The sequence below is a fragment of the Labrus mixtus genome, chromosome 19, assembly GCF_963584025.1.
Source record: "Labrus mixtus chromosome 19, fLabMix1.1, whole genome shotgun sequence".
In the NCBI taxonomy this organism is placed as follows: Eukaryota; Metazoa; Chordata; class Actinopteri; order Labriformes; family Labridae; genus Labrus; species Labrus mixtus.
In genome coordinates this window covers 15,191,618-15,206,800 of record NC_083630.1, presented here as the reverse complement: position 1 = coordinate 15,206,800, position 15,183 = coordinate 15,191,618, and the positions used below count along the sequence as shown (strand labels likewise).

General features: G+C 39.3%; 1 protein-coding gene across 2 annotated transcripts in view; it reads right to left on the bottom strand.

Moving 5' to 3' along the window:
* ctdspla (CTD (carboxy-terminal domain, RNA polymerase II, polypeptide A) small phosphatase-like a) overlaps window positions 1–8,664 on the bottom strand; it is a 33,028-nt gene extending 24,364 nt beyond the window's left edge. The window contains exon 1 of one of the 2 annotated variants that reach the window (XM_061064144.1): window positions 8,028–8,664. In XM_061064144.1, the coding sequence (XP_060920127.1) occupies window positions 8,028–8,103 (76 nt within the window). In that variant the 5' untranslated portion in view covers window positions 8,104–8,664. The remainder of the gene's footprint in view (window positions 1–8,027) is intronic. The other variant, XM_061064145.1, reaches the window with a different exon arrangement.
* Window positions 8,665–15,183: the final 6,519 nt, after the last annotated feature.

The window sequence follows — 15,183 nt, the reverse complement described above, 5'->3', positions numbered from 1 at the left end:
ATGCACTGACAGTGAATTAAGCCGAAAGTTAGAGACGGACAAAAGCAGCTTAGTTTGGATGGAGTTTCTCTATTTGGCAGCACAATGCATATTTTGTCATTCAAATCAATATAAACTACGTTATTATAGTGCTGTCACAACGGATCGATGCTTACAATGGAGGTCAACTGAGCTTTTCATTAAGAATTCACACAGAGGACAATTGAAGGTAGTTTTGCTCCAGAACAAGCAACCACAGTGCATCAGCTGCACTTGAGACAACATTTGAATATATCACAATTCCCCACAGAGCCATCAAACACTCGCTCTCAAGCATATATAGACAATCAAAAGTGCCCAGAAAAACACAAACCCAGCCGAGCAGCAGAAACTGGAAACTTTCAGGATGACGAAAAAGAGCGGAGGCGCTTACATGCAGCGGGCACAGTGTGCTCTTTAAAAACAGCCAGTCACAAAGCATGTTCACATTGGAAGTACTAAATCATCTTTATATAACCCCAAACACGTTCAGTACGTTTGGTAAAGAATTTCAAGTTGATTAAAGAAAGGTCGTGAACCAAACATCAGTCTTGTATGAAAAGTTGTTCACTCAGACACACTGACCAATCAGCAATACAGGAAATAAACTTTTGTTATAAACAGGAACAGAAACAGGCACATGTCCTCATGTGACCATAAGGGCATGAACTTGCTCTTCTAAAAACATTGATTAAACACAATGATACACATAAAGTTACATTTTATAATTCAAAGTAGAAATCTATCACAATGGTGTGTAGTGGAAGTTGGAATGAGTTGCTTTTGTTCAATCATTCACAAGCTCGCAAAAAAATATGTCCTTTAGAGAAAGAACAAGGTTTCATTTAAACTACATTTTTCCTAATAGATACTTTCAGTGTGATTGAATTAATTATTCAAAAAGAGGACTTAGCTGCTGATCAACACTATAGTTAAGCAATAACGTTTCTGTTTATGCACATTTTACTCAGGCTACTGTAGTTGCTCTAAGTTTCCAAGTAGGAATTCTGACTTTAGGGGGGGCGTTCCTGATGACGTATTAGACTAGCAACTCAGAATTTCCCACTTCAAATGGAACGCACCATTACTTAGTGCTGTGCTCATGATGGACTAATGTCTGGCCTTTGAAAATAATAAAACAAAGAGTACAATCTCAACCTGCTCTTATTGGAAATGTATCATGAGATAAAAACAATTTGTTAATGGACTCTATGCAAGAAAAGATTGATCGATTGATTGATGAATTGATGAACTGCCAGCATATCAACGATACAAGATTATAACAAGCAACAGGATGTTGAAGTTCTTTTCAAAACTTGAGCCGGCATGAGAACTTGAGAGCAGCTGTGATGTGAACTGTTTTCTCTCCGTTTCCCATTGAAATCTGCATTCTGAGTGAAGTATTCAGAGGCAGCCAGTGTAGGAGTGAAGAAAGTCAACCCACACATTTTTCCCCTGTGGCCTCTCTGAGGACAGATTGCAGCGCGATTGCATCTCCATCACCGTGTCTCACAATCCATAGATCTCCACACTGCCTCCTCCTAATTAAAGGCCCCTCTAATGAATTCTAGCTCGAATCTTTATTATGAGCCGATGTGAAAATCTGACGTCTTCCTAATGCATTCTGTGTCAAAAGAGATCACCATCACTGGCTCTGGAAAACGCTCTGTCAGCCATTATAGTACCTAACCAAAATAATTGACGATTTTATATTATGTTGTCAGGATCTATGTTCACCACGAAGGAAATGAATAAAGGCGAGGCAGAATCTGGCAGGCCCATATTAAGTTAGCTTCCAGATATTCCATTAGTCTGCATGTTTCAGTTTTACAGTATTTCAAAGAAAACACCTCTTCTATAATTGATCGAAAGCTGTAGGCCAATGTGTTAAATTTCAATATATTTAGCAATGTATTTTTTTTAACAAAGAATTGTCTACATCTTGGAGGACATTAGCTGTGTAAATACAAGAATAGCTTTGATTCGGACAGAGTGAAAACAGCTAGCTTTGCTCTGTCTTCATCTGTAGTTACTTAGTTCAGTCTTTTGTACCATTAACAAGGAAATGACATGTTATTTTATGAGCTCCAGAGGTGGTTTTGTGGTAGCCTTATCAAAGCCAAGCTAGCTTTTTTCCTACTGCTAGCCTTCTGCTCTTTCAGGACCATTAGCACATAAATTCATTAGCCTCACTGTGTACACTTTGAATGTGCAGTGTGTCGGTTCGCCAGGGAAATCTGGCTAAAATCTAACAAACAAATACAGAACGTTGTGCTTCAAACATTTCACTGCTTTTTCTGCTTGTTCTTTTTAATGGTCATCTTAGCGTTTTTGCTAACATTTGATGAATTCCTTGGGATAAGCAGCCAAGATATAACGACCATTGCGGGGTGATGTGTCCAGCTTTCCAGACTAAACGTTTTAAACGTTAACACCAGTTATTACTTGCACACTGCATTTCGCCACAATCTTCAATTTGAACACATTTATTCACATAAAACGGCAAGTTTAAGTACGTGAGAAGGCAAATTGAGATAGTGTAAGTCTTAGAAAAAGCTAAGCTAACCATCTCTGTAGCTAAAGATATACAGGGGGTGATATCAATTTTCCAATACACTATCAGAGTGAAAATAGAGGTATTTTTCACTTTGAATCATTTGTATTTCTCAAAACATGAGCCCTTCTCTAAACTCTCTGTCAAAATGATGGCTTCATCTCTCAACAGAAAAACACTTTTTCTTCACAAATGGAATTGCTGGCACAAAAACGACGTCATGTGGGAAGTATGGACATGCAGACAGATTTTTTTGGGAGCTGTTCCCAAGTTAAACCAAGAGACTGATACATCAACAAACACCTAATGAAGCGACTCTTGGGGATTGACTGTTTGTGAGCTCATGTAATGTGAATTTTCTTTACTGGCAAATGTATTGTGGCTACTTCCAACACCAATCAAGCTCTGCGCAGAGCAACAACAACAACACCAAGTTGCTCACACAATGGATTGATTTGCCTTTTACGGTTGTAAACAAATTACTTTGTGGGACTAAATAAATGTAATATACAATCCCCAAATTTCTCCTCTAGGCATGTTGACTGAGACAGAGTCCGATCTCACACAGCTAACAAGCTTATCAGTCAAGCAGCTTAGGCATGCATGAAAAACATTCGACTCTTCCCAATCAGCTGCCCGATGTGGCACTGGACTAAAGTAATGAAGATGTGTCGAACGACCCAACACTTCCGTGGAGGTGCAGATAATCAGCTTTTCTGAGCAGCATTGGGTGAAATAGGCTCATAAATCTGTAATAAGGACCTGCACTTCAAAGAGTCCAGCTTTTCTCTCAGAGAAAATGGTGCAAGGAATATTGACTTTACTGTACGCACATGGCCCTCCAATGTGAATATAAAGACAGCTTGAGTTCTTGAAAATGACACCCTGCATCCTCAAAATACATATAGGACATCTACACCACCTAGCTATTACCAAGAAAAAGATCCCCTTCTATACCCCACACTTGAGTGAGGTCATGACAGCAAAGCGATGTAAACAGCAGAGTTGCAGGTTGTGCCAGAGACTCCAGAGCTGCCAAAAACTCACAGTAGCTCCCCTCACTCACTGTGTAGCACACAGCCCTGCAGGTGTGGTCCACACATCATAAACACTTTATTAATGCACGACAGCGGGTTCCAGGAATAACCTCAAAAGCCAAGTGAGCATGAAAATCTCAGGGCCTTTCTCCCGATTAATAAATAATTACAGCTTCACTATTATTTTTTTCATTTTCTCTCTGGCTATGCAAAGATTTGCCTTTACGGGACTCATGATGTTTTAACATGGTATTAGAATAAATCCCAGAGTCTGCTCTTACTATGAGCCTGTCCTTCTACTTCTATATCGTCACTGTAAGAGACATAAGCCCCGTTTCCACCAAGCAGTTCAGTTCGGTTCGTCACGGTACGGCACGCATTTTGTGGCGTTTCCACTATCAAAGGTCGGGAAAGGTCCCCAAATTACCGTCCCGTATCGTCCTACTGTTTTGCTACCCTTCTGTTGAGGTGCCAAGTCTACCGATCCGACCCTAAAAGCTGGAGCTAAACACTGCAGTCCGTTGATCGGTCGAAAAGAAGCGTCACTTCCTGTGCGACAGCGGTAATAAAAGGACGGCTGTATTTTTCCTCGCGGCACACAGCCTCGTCTGAAACAAAGCTTCATTGCTTTTTTGTTACAAAGAACCCCACAAGCCAATGAGAAAGACCACGAATTGCTGGATGTCCTCCATCGTTGCCCTTTGTCGCGTTCTTCTTCTTCTTCGTCGAATTTATTAGCGGGGTATACTGTGTCGCACTGCTATGATGTCACACTATTACGTAGCTGATGCGGTTATCGGCATCCGGCTTACACGCCGCCTACCAAAAAAAAAAAGAGTACGGTAACTACGGTTGACTGTGGAAACGCAAACAGGATCAGGCTTTACCGAATCAAACCGTACCAAACTGTACTGATCCATACTGGACCGCTCGGTGGAAACGGGGCTTTTGATTCACATGAAACAGAACAGACAGAGTACTTTGACCACATGTTGTTCAAAAGGCTGAAGATTAATGGGCTCTATGAAATAAACAGTTTAGAGTCTACATTGGCTTGATGCAGCCTATAACTGCAATTTAACCCTAACCCTACCCCACAAATTGAGAACTAGCATGTACGCTAAAACACTTAAACAATGCATCTGGTGATAAAAGTATCTGTGATATCCATGCCAAATAAAGTCTATTTATCTACCGGTAAGTGGTATATATCACTAATGTTGTTTAGCTTACACTTGGTGCTGTTTATGTTCAGGTTGCTCAAAGTATCAGTCATCACTCTCAGCGAAGAGCTAAACTGAGATTTGCCCTAATCTGATTAAGGTAAACAGCTCAGCCATTGATACCTGGCGGACTGTGAGGTTCTCAAAACAAAGCCTCAAGGGTTCGCCGAGTGAGACGAGAACTGGCCGGCCTGTGACTCCCCGCGCTTTGTCGGTCCGGTTGTTACATTTCATTGCATCAGACCCTGAAATGGCTGCCAAATGAAAAGTCTAATTTGAGTTTGGAAAGACGAAAAGGGAAAGCTGTTCGCTCAGCCTCTTATGAGCACTGGTTCATGTGAAAATCTGGCATTAAATTATTACTACTTTCCTGTTTTCTCCAAGCAAATGCTTTATTATACAACAAACAGTTGTATAGCCTCAAGAACTGGCACTGTTGACTTTGTACTCATATTAGTTCTATCTGAAGAAATAAACCTCCCACATGACGATTCAAACCCTAACCTCATTTAACATAATCCATAATGCATAAAGATATCATCTGCACCTGACTAAATGTCTAAAAAAAAAAAAAAAGCTGTAATGACTTACTACGTCTTTGCTTGGAATGAAACTGATAGGACTCCGAAAATAGCCTGCTCGTGCTCTGAAATATTCAGCATGTGTGTGTGAGTGAGTGTGTGAGTGTGTATGTGTGCGTGTGTGTGAGTGTGTGTGTGTGTGTGTGATCATTGTGGCCTCAGGGCAGCCAGCGCAGGTCAGAGAGTAGCCATGCTGAACAACAAGTGGCATTTGTTGTCCGTTTGCTTTGACAAAGGCAGCAGTGAAGGGCAGGGACTCCGTTCAGGAAGCTCCCTGTTGATTTAGTGTGTGTAACATCAGCTGTTTGAGGAGCCTCACTCCGTTTCTGTGTGTGTGTGTGTGTGTGTGTGTGTGTGTGTGTGTGTGTGTGTGTGTGTGTGTCCACTCAGTGTCCAGTGAATGACCCTGGATTTTATCTCTGCAGATTGATTGTCGGATACCACATGTCATCTGGGATTAACTGTACAAGAAAAACAGGGTGTTGTGCACAAGAAAGTGTGTGAATCCTCAGATAAAAACATGCTAATATGGTGGGAACACAATTTTTACCTCAGTGATACAGTCTGAATGTTTGCTGGTTTGATTGGTTTTTGTTTTGATTCGCTGATGAAGGTTTTAACATTAACGTGACACCAGGACCTGACCTGAAAAGTTTTAATCCAGATAAGATTTATCCAGATTTAGAAATCCACTTTTTTGCCTTCCAGGATATCCATTTTACTCTTGTCTTCGTTTTCCATAAAACATTTTGGATTCAGGATAAACCTGATTCAAAAACAGATTTTTTTTTCTAAGGATTCTGGATTTCACATGCGACTGAGACTTCATCAAACGTACGTTTGTCCAAAGTGGGGCACCAAAACCCTCACAAACAAACAGTTCCTCACAGCTGAATTACTTTAAGGAATTAAATGTTTTACAATAGTGTCTGCTTTAAGTCATTGTAACAATTTAAGTTTATTTTGCTCTGAATCATTCCCTCTCCTGGGATCAGGGTAATCCTGATAATTATTATTATTATTTTTTTTTTGGGGGGGGGGGGGGGGGGGGGGGATCAGAGTAATCCCGATCCTATTCTAAAGTTCTGTACAACACAATCTGAAGGTTTTATCTAGAAATAAAACAAGATTGGATTACCTGATTTATTTCTTTTCAATATGTGATATTTTCTGAGAGTTTTCAGATGATCAGATTACTTTTGAGCAACTGGGCCCTGAAAATAAGAGTAATCACAAACGTGTGGTTGTAAACAAACTGTGGACCAAGTTGTCTGTGAGAAGATTATGCATTCCTGCAGTCATATTTTGTTCCCCCTTGTTCCTATAACCACAGGTCAGCGAGTCACTGAGGTTCATGAATGTCGGCGCTCAGCAGATGCTGATTCAGGAAGGGTGACCTTTCCTCCAAAAGAGCACTGGGTGTAACCGGAAGTCTTGAGTCCCTGTGGCCTCCAGGCACCCTGTGGCTCAGTTGGATGGAAGAACATAGGGGTCCTTCCCTCCTGCTGTGGCCTCCCTTGAACAACAGCGTATCCCACATCAGGGTACGCAACCCTCCGCGGCCTCGTTTTCTTGTGTGGACTTCACAAATCCAATGTGGACTCAATCAAATACGAGTCACAACAACTCTTTACAACCTCCCTTCACGTTAATGAAAACTGGAAAGCTCCAAATTCATGGGGGGGGGGGGGGGGGGGATTTCTCATTAATTGCACCACCACCACCACATGGTGGAGTGGCGTCAAAAAGATGCAGAGAAAATGTGTTTTTGTTCAGACTCTAAGGTTATGAAGCTGCTGTTAAGTTTTTGTTTTAGGCACTTTCTACACATCTGGATGTTATTATTATTATTATTATTATCATCAGCAGTGGACAAGGGAGCTGACACTGAAAAACAGATGTATTACTCTAAACAAGCATTAGACATTGAGGTGTTTTTATCCTTTGGTTGTTTTTATGTGCAACACATAAATCTGATGTAACTATGTTTTTGGGGCTCATGATAAAAACCCTCACAGGGACTATTTTAAAAGTAACCTCCTTTTAAAAACTGCTTTTCTTCAGTCACCCACACTCTGTATTTTACCCCAGATCAGTGGTGGTATTTGTTATTCTGAGTCCATCATGCGTTTTACAGTGTCAGTGATGCGTTCAGGGATGTCGCCAGGGCAAGGGGAAAGGAGTAACGTTAGAGTACCCGCCCCCTGTAGTAAAAACCCAGCTCACTCCACATATCAAGGCTATATAAGCTATTAAAATAATTCACGCTTTTTAAAGCAGAAAATGTGTATATTAATAGGCTATTTTATAAGGCCGGGTTAAAGCACAAATAAATCTCCTGGACATCAAATGAATTTGCTCCCCGAACATGTAAGGCTTTATATTGACAGGCTGGCTGACGGCTCTGGCTCTTAATGTTTATCTGCTTCAGCCAAACAATGGAGCTTTTCTGTCGATACCCTCTAGGGTTTTCAGAAACACAGCAGCCTATCCTTTGAGGCTGCAGATCAGATTTTGCAATCCAGCAACGTAAAAAAAAATAATCTCGCATTGAGAAATCAAAATTCATGCTTTAAAATTTAAATTTTAAAATCGCGATTGATGTGCGCCTTACCTTTATCCTGACTGGAAGAAATGCTCTCCTCCTCTTTCGGATTTGCAACCTGTGTTATTATGGACGTGTTGTCCATGGAAACGAGATGTTCTGCACCTTCGGCTACACCGTTTTATTCCTTGGCAAACATTAGCGATCGTACTACAGTCCCCAGGCTGTGCACAGGCTAGCAGAGCGTCCGCTGTGTGCACCATTAAAATCCCATTTTACTCGAAGTATGCAGTCCCATAACCCCGGAGTTTACTAAAAAAAAAAAAAAAAAAAAAAAAAAAAAGAAGAAAAAAAAAAAAAAGAGAGAGTCAGTGAGAAGGTGAGAGTCCGAGGATGTGCAGGGGACAAACAAAGCGTCAGTCCTGCATTGGAGTGGAGTGTGTCCAGGCAGCATAGCACCCCGCCTGCTGCTGCTGCTGCTGCTGCTCCTACTGTACGCTCCGGCTCCAAACACACACACTACACAATATCAACTGCGTGATTCGGTTACACTGTTTACCCAGAGATGGCGACCGCGCTCCTGCCACAGGGCCATGCAGGCTCAGCTCAACAACACGCCGTAAAATATTTCTATTATCCAGCTCCAGTTCAGGCTGAAGAAAGCCCTCTCAGACCGCCCACCTCTTTTTGGTTGGTGTTTGACTTCTTCTTCTTCTTCTTCTGAGCCTTAAATCTGGAGAGGGGAGGGGGCTGTTTTCTGGCAGATTGTACAGCAGGCTCAGTTTAGGTTAACACGAAATTAAAAAAAATCAGGACTCAGTAAACAGATGCTTCTTCTTCTGTCTAAAAATGGGTTCATTTAAAAAATCTTTTTCACACAAAATTATTTTTTTTTGACAATCAGGGTTTTAGAAATGCAAAGGTCAAGAGTGTGGCAGCCCACCTTAAAGGGGAATACAAGTTAAATATTCCCTCCTATGAATATTCTTCATAACAATCTGACCTAAACTTATTTTCTTTTCAAATGTCGTCCCTCCACATGACAACAATTGAGTCCGTGTCTTCCTTGCTGTACCAGTAAGACCGTTCTGCTGAGAAACACCACATCCTGCTATTTCACGGACATGCCGAGAGAAAAAGAGTCCGAGTGAAGGATCTGATTTTCTTTGAAAGCCTTTTCATCTTACTGTGGCAAACTCAGGGCCCTGATTCTCTGAAACAATTCAGAGGTCATGACCTTGGTTTTGGAAATGGTGGTATCGACCTTGAATGATTTGAAATTGAAAAATGAAATTGTTGTTGCATGAATTATAAATGCAAGATTTTAGTCATACAACCAAATCATTCAATTGTAATGTGGCATGTGATGGATTATTGCACGTGATCAGAGTAAAAGGCCAGTTTAAAATAAACTGGTTTATAGGTTAGATGTTTGAGACGCTGACTGAGACAAAAAATAGTCTGTGAATTACGACTCCTTATGAATTGTGAATTATTTTCTCTGTATCACTCGTGTTGTGTTTCCAAGACTTTGAAAATTCATTCAACCAGTCTCAAAATTGTCGAAACCAGTCCTGGACCTCCACACCTGACTTTCCTTACCTGGGTCAAATTTGAGATATGCTAAATCCTACATTTCCCATAATGCAGTTCAAGAGCATTTTGTATGTCTTTTGTATAAAAAGTAATTTAAACCACATCAACCAAGCCTTTGCTTCATAATTCATACTCTCAAAATCCAGGCTGAGCTAACCTTTATGACATCACCATGACATCATCAGGGTTGTTTTCAGATTTGATGAGGCTTCTCCAGAATAACAGTAATAACCCTTACCCTAACACATGTAAAATCAGTGGACTGCCCTATTAAACTGCTGCTCACACCATGTGTAGTATGTTCCCCATCTCTTGGGCTGATTCCCATCTGTGTATCACCCACCTCCACAGTCCCCATGCTCTGATAAACAAACAATATTCATGCTGTTTCAGCCTCACTGGACCATAGAATAACATCAGGGGCGATAAAGTGGTTTTCTGGTCTGTTGCCAGCGGTGAGGTGTCTAAGTGTTTGTCCCTCTTCACCTTCACTGTCACTTTAATGGAGTCGAGGCTCACACAGCCCAGGATGACCCCACCTGAGAGACAGGTGTATGATGGCATATGGACGGGAGGAAAACAGCAGTAAGTGCAGGCTGTCATCTGTTGAGTCTGCTCATAATTAGTATGTAATCTCCTAGCCCGCATGATGCTCTCTGTGTGGGTCAGTGCGTCTGCTGTGATACTTACAATAATGTATGTGTATAACTGACACCACAACACAGGTCTGTGGGAAGCTTGGTTCAATCACAATCTCTTCTAAGCACTTCACCGACAGTCTCAGGTTACTTTGTGTGTCAAGACTGCACGGCCTTTTGAAATCCGATGACACAGAGCCTTGTGTGTAACAACAGCTGCTTTACAGAGGTAAAATGAATAATTCTTCAACATGAAGATGGAATGTAAAAGCTGATTCCTCCCATTTAATAACATTTTTTAGACTTGATAATAAAAAAAATCCCTTGATAAATCAGTTATGACGTTAGATGTTAAATAACTGGGTTACAATAATTACCGTTTTTTCTGCCTTTGATCACAAAAAACAGTAAATGACTTGAGAGTGATTCCTAACGCGATGGTAAATGAACGAGCAGCGGGCAAAAAACCTTAAAAAGCATTAGGCCTATGAAGGATGTTCACAGTTTACTTAGTACCTGTGAGGAGTGTTTTTCTTGTTATCAAACAGACTGATATTATTTATGTTGCCTTTATATGACCTACACAGGCACACAAGACCACCCTCGGCAGGATTGACTATTTCTATATTGTTATTTTTAATGCACGCCACAGGGTTGGTGTCAAACAAGTATATGCCAAAGAATGTGGCTTTTTTCATATTTTCTATAGAAAATGTTCCCAATGAGTAATACATTTAATTTTAAGACAATTTAAAGACAGCAGGGTAAGATAGGCCTATTTGACATGAAGCACTGCCTAAACGTGCAGGACTATATATCAGCCAAGAGATAAGATGTAGTATATCACTCTGTCCACAGGGGGTGCCAAAATCAACAGAAAACAAAAGTTCAAGGCAGGAGTTTTCAAATAGCAGGCCACAACCAGAGTAAATGGTTACTCGTTTGTTATGTGTATGTTTGCCTAGGCTCTGCGTTTAAGAGGTTTATGTGGACAAGGATAATCACAATGAAAAATCAGAGCCGCAGGGCACCAACACTTCCTCACTCACTTGTTGGTAAAGGGAGTGGTGAGTGTCAAAGGCTTGAAGAAAGAGACATAGTTTAAGACATGAATCTTTACAGTGGAGGTTCAACTTCTTGATCACTGACATCAAACAATGCTAACCTCTGCTACTTCTCTCTTTGAGGGAGCTCAGTGACACGACCCTAGAGCTACTAATTTATGTTGATGAATTATTAATCAAATATGGTCTTGATATCATCTTTGATAAGACACAGATGATCTTTTTCTCTGCCTTCAAATACCTCTGGTGTGCTGTCAGACTGCAGGTCTCCTGAATGTTTTATGAATGTGGGTGTATTTGTACTAGGATCTCTCTCTCTCTCTCTCTCTCTCTCTCTCTCTCTCTCTCTCTATCCCTCTGCCTCTCTCAATTCAATTCATTTCAATTCAAATGGGCTTTACTGGCATGAAAGTAGCTATAACAATGTTGCCAAAGCAACATTAAGCAACGGGCCTCTTCCTGGATGTTTCCTCAAGAGGCCGCGCCTTCGAGGTAAACAATGATCGGTTGAAGGTTATACAAGGACACTGTACAGAAATCTTACATGTTAAGCTTTGTGTTTTGAGCTGAAAATACGTATGATAAAATAAAGTGTTGAATTTAACTACATGGATTTTGTCAATTATATTCCAAATCGATTAATGATAAACTTTCTGAAATCACAGTTTTAAAAAGGTCTGGACATGTATCAAAGGACAGAAACAATGAAAGGTTATGAAAAGTGGGAACAATCTAAATACATCTGGCTGACTTTTAATCCAGTGTATGTTGATGTCTTATTTCTATTTTTTTTAAATACCTTGAGTCATATGGACTGCAAATTATATAAATCATATTCTTAACTGCTCTACTAACCAGAAAGTGTGACGCAAATTGAAAGAATTACACCCTCAGACCTCTCTGTGTACAAACTCATCAATTAAACACTGTAGCCTATTTGGAACTTTTTTTGGCCACTTAGACAAAGAAAAAGTTTGCCTGTAGTGCCACCTTGTGGAATAGATTTAAAATCAAATCGTTTTCAAAGAGACTTATTGAAATGTGGACACGTTTAGAAAACCCATATTACGTTATTCAATTAATAATCTCTACATAAAATTATGAATTCATGAATACAAGCAAATGTAATATAATATATGCTTTCAATGAAACTGAGGCTGCAGTGTTTTCTTCATGGCAGTGTCTGTTTGACATAAAAAGCAGAATGATGATGATGCTTCCTAATTTATTTTCACTATAATTAATTTTCCATTAGACTTTTGTTTGTTAATCGTTTGATTTGATTGATTGAATTATTTTAATGAGGATGGACTACAAAAAACATGTCTTCAATATTTTCCAAAACATTTTCTATTTCCATGTTTCTGCAAAACAAAAAACAAAAAAGCCAGAAGATCAGAAAATATGCATATAGCACAAGATATTTGATGTGTTTAACCTGCCATAGGAAAGACAGCAGATATAAACTGTACTTCACCTGCTGTGAAAAAAGGCGGATTGGATTCATTATATTTGTCACAGAGAGATTAACGTATCAAGACATCAATCCAACATGACCCCCCCACCCAAATTAAGGATGTCAGCTCTAAAACAGCAGACAAACAAACTGCCTGCTTTGAAGAAGCAAATATACAAATAAAAAAGCCCTTGAGAAACCTGCTGTCACCAATCAAATGTCAGGACATCTTTCTTTCTTTTTAAAATGATTGAAAAAGTGAAAGCTACATACAGTATTGTCATTCCTCTCCCATATCAGAACGGGTTTTTAATAAGACTGAGATGATGAGATTGAAGCCCTGGAGATACATGAAGTGTCTGTGATCTGGTGGAAGAATGATCGACTCCTTACAAAACATCAACTCCATTTACAGAGTAAGGCAGAGGAGATATCACAGGATGGATAGAGAATTCAACTGATTATTTGAGGTCAGTATCTTTCTGCCTCTGGCATATCTTTCTGCCTCTGGCATATAGTCGTTATAAAGTGCAATTTTAAACATAAAAATTACATTTTTGGGTCTTGTTATACCGTTACAAAAAGGCATACTTGTCACAATGACTTTGAATCCCAACTGATGTGAAACAAGTGAGAGGTACTCACTAAAGGTTCTATATTATTACTAATGTGCAGTCAAATATGCCAATATAAGACGTGAAACAACTAGATGTGATCTGATTGTGAACCATTACTGTTTTGAAAAGTTTATAGAGTGGAAAAAAACCCTAACCTGATCAAGTCTCACAGTAACCATCATGTGTATAATTGATTATGAAGTTATATCTTGCTGTCACTCTGATGAATGCTAAACAGTCACAGAGTGCCAGAACTGTAACTGCAGTGAAATAACCCTGAAACCAAACTGTGTATACTGTATATTATTTAAATTTAAACGTATCAATCTCTGCACACTGTTTAGGATAAACACTGCAAAAAAACATAATCTGTTTCATAATTATGTATTCTATTATCATGTCTATTTCAGCATTTTGCACGACTCCCCACTGCACTGTTTCTTATTTAGTCTTGTAGATATTAGTCTTTGCTAAGTCAGATGTGTCATAAGCGTACCTGGCCAATAAAGCTGATTCTGATTCTGGATACCTACAAGTTTATTCGTTGAGAAGTTCCGTTTCTGTTTTAAGTTTTTCTCATATTTAAAGTCATCCTGGCTTTTTTTCAGAAGGCCAGAAGTCTACATATTAATTTCTGCTCCAAGTTTTAACATAGTCAATATTTAATATCAAAGTCAGTGAATAGCCGTAGGCCTACCTGTGATCTGTTAAACATTTAGTATGAAGGCTCAGTGCAACAAATATTTCCATATATACTGTTAAAGAAGGATTGCATTTTGTAGCATTGGTTGATATATTTGTTTAAATCACAGACATGATCACGTTAACACTTTTTGGTCAAAATCATGACAAAACTTTTGTATTTCAAGTCAACATTTTGTCACATTTAAGTGTTTAAAATTTATATTAAGATAATTCACATTTCTAAATAAGATAAGATAAACATAAGATAAGATATACTTTATTCATCCCAGCAGGGAAATGTAGGTGTTCCAGCAGCCAGCATACATACAAACACACAACACAACACATATATACATACAAACACACAACACAACACATATATACATACAAACACACAACACAACACATATATACATACATATCCCACCCATACAAAAAAAACATGAGCCCACAATACAGTTTGATATATGATATATGCAGCTCAGGCTAAAATTTAAAAGTTTAAATGTCTCCTGTCCTTACTTAAAGGGGAGTCGTTATAAAGTGCAATTGCAGTAGGTAAAAAAGTATTTTTAAATCTGTACTTTTTGCATCTTAGCTGCCGTAGCCTCCCACTAAAAACACTCTTTTGTTCACACATGAGATTGTGTAAGGGATGCATGTTATTGTCCATAATGTTCAACAGTTTCTGTATCATCCTTCTCCCCATCACCACCTCCAGGTGGACCCTACCCTAACCCCTAACCCCTAACCCTAACCCATTGCCATGGGTTTAACATGGCAATGTTAAGGTTTATGAGGAATAGTGACACAGCCTGTCATGTATAGGTCTATCCTACAAGTAAGATGATAGTTAGCTTTGGCAATTTAAGTTTCACATGCTAATAAAATAAAGCCCTTTTGAATTTAATTAAATAGTTTTTTTTTATTGTTGTAATTTCCAACATTAAATTTTCCAATTTCCAATTTAATGTTCATAAATGAGCATCCATATTAATACGACTAAGTGTGACCGACTAAAGAAGGGAATACGCAATTATTGCTCGAAAATGTAATTAAATGAATTGTTTGTTTTCTCTTTGTATGTGTGACGAATCTGCCGATAGGTATCTGTCTGTGCCGGCCTTGGCGAAAGTGCTTACCCGGAGCGGAAGTGAGGTTTACTTATTT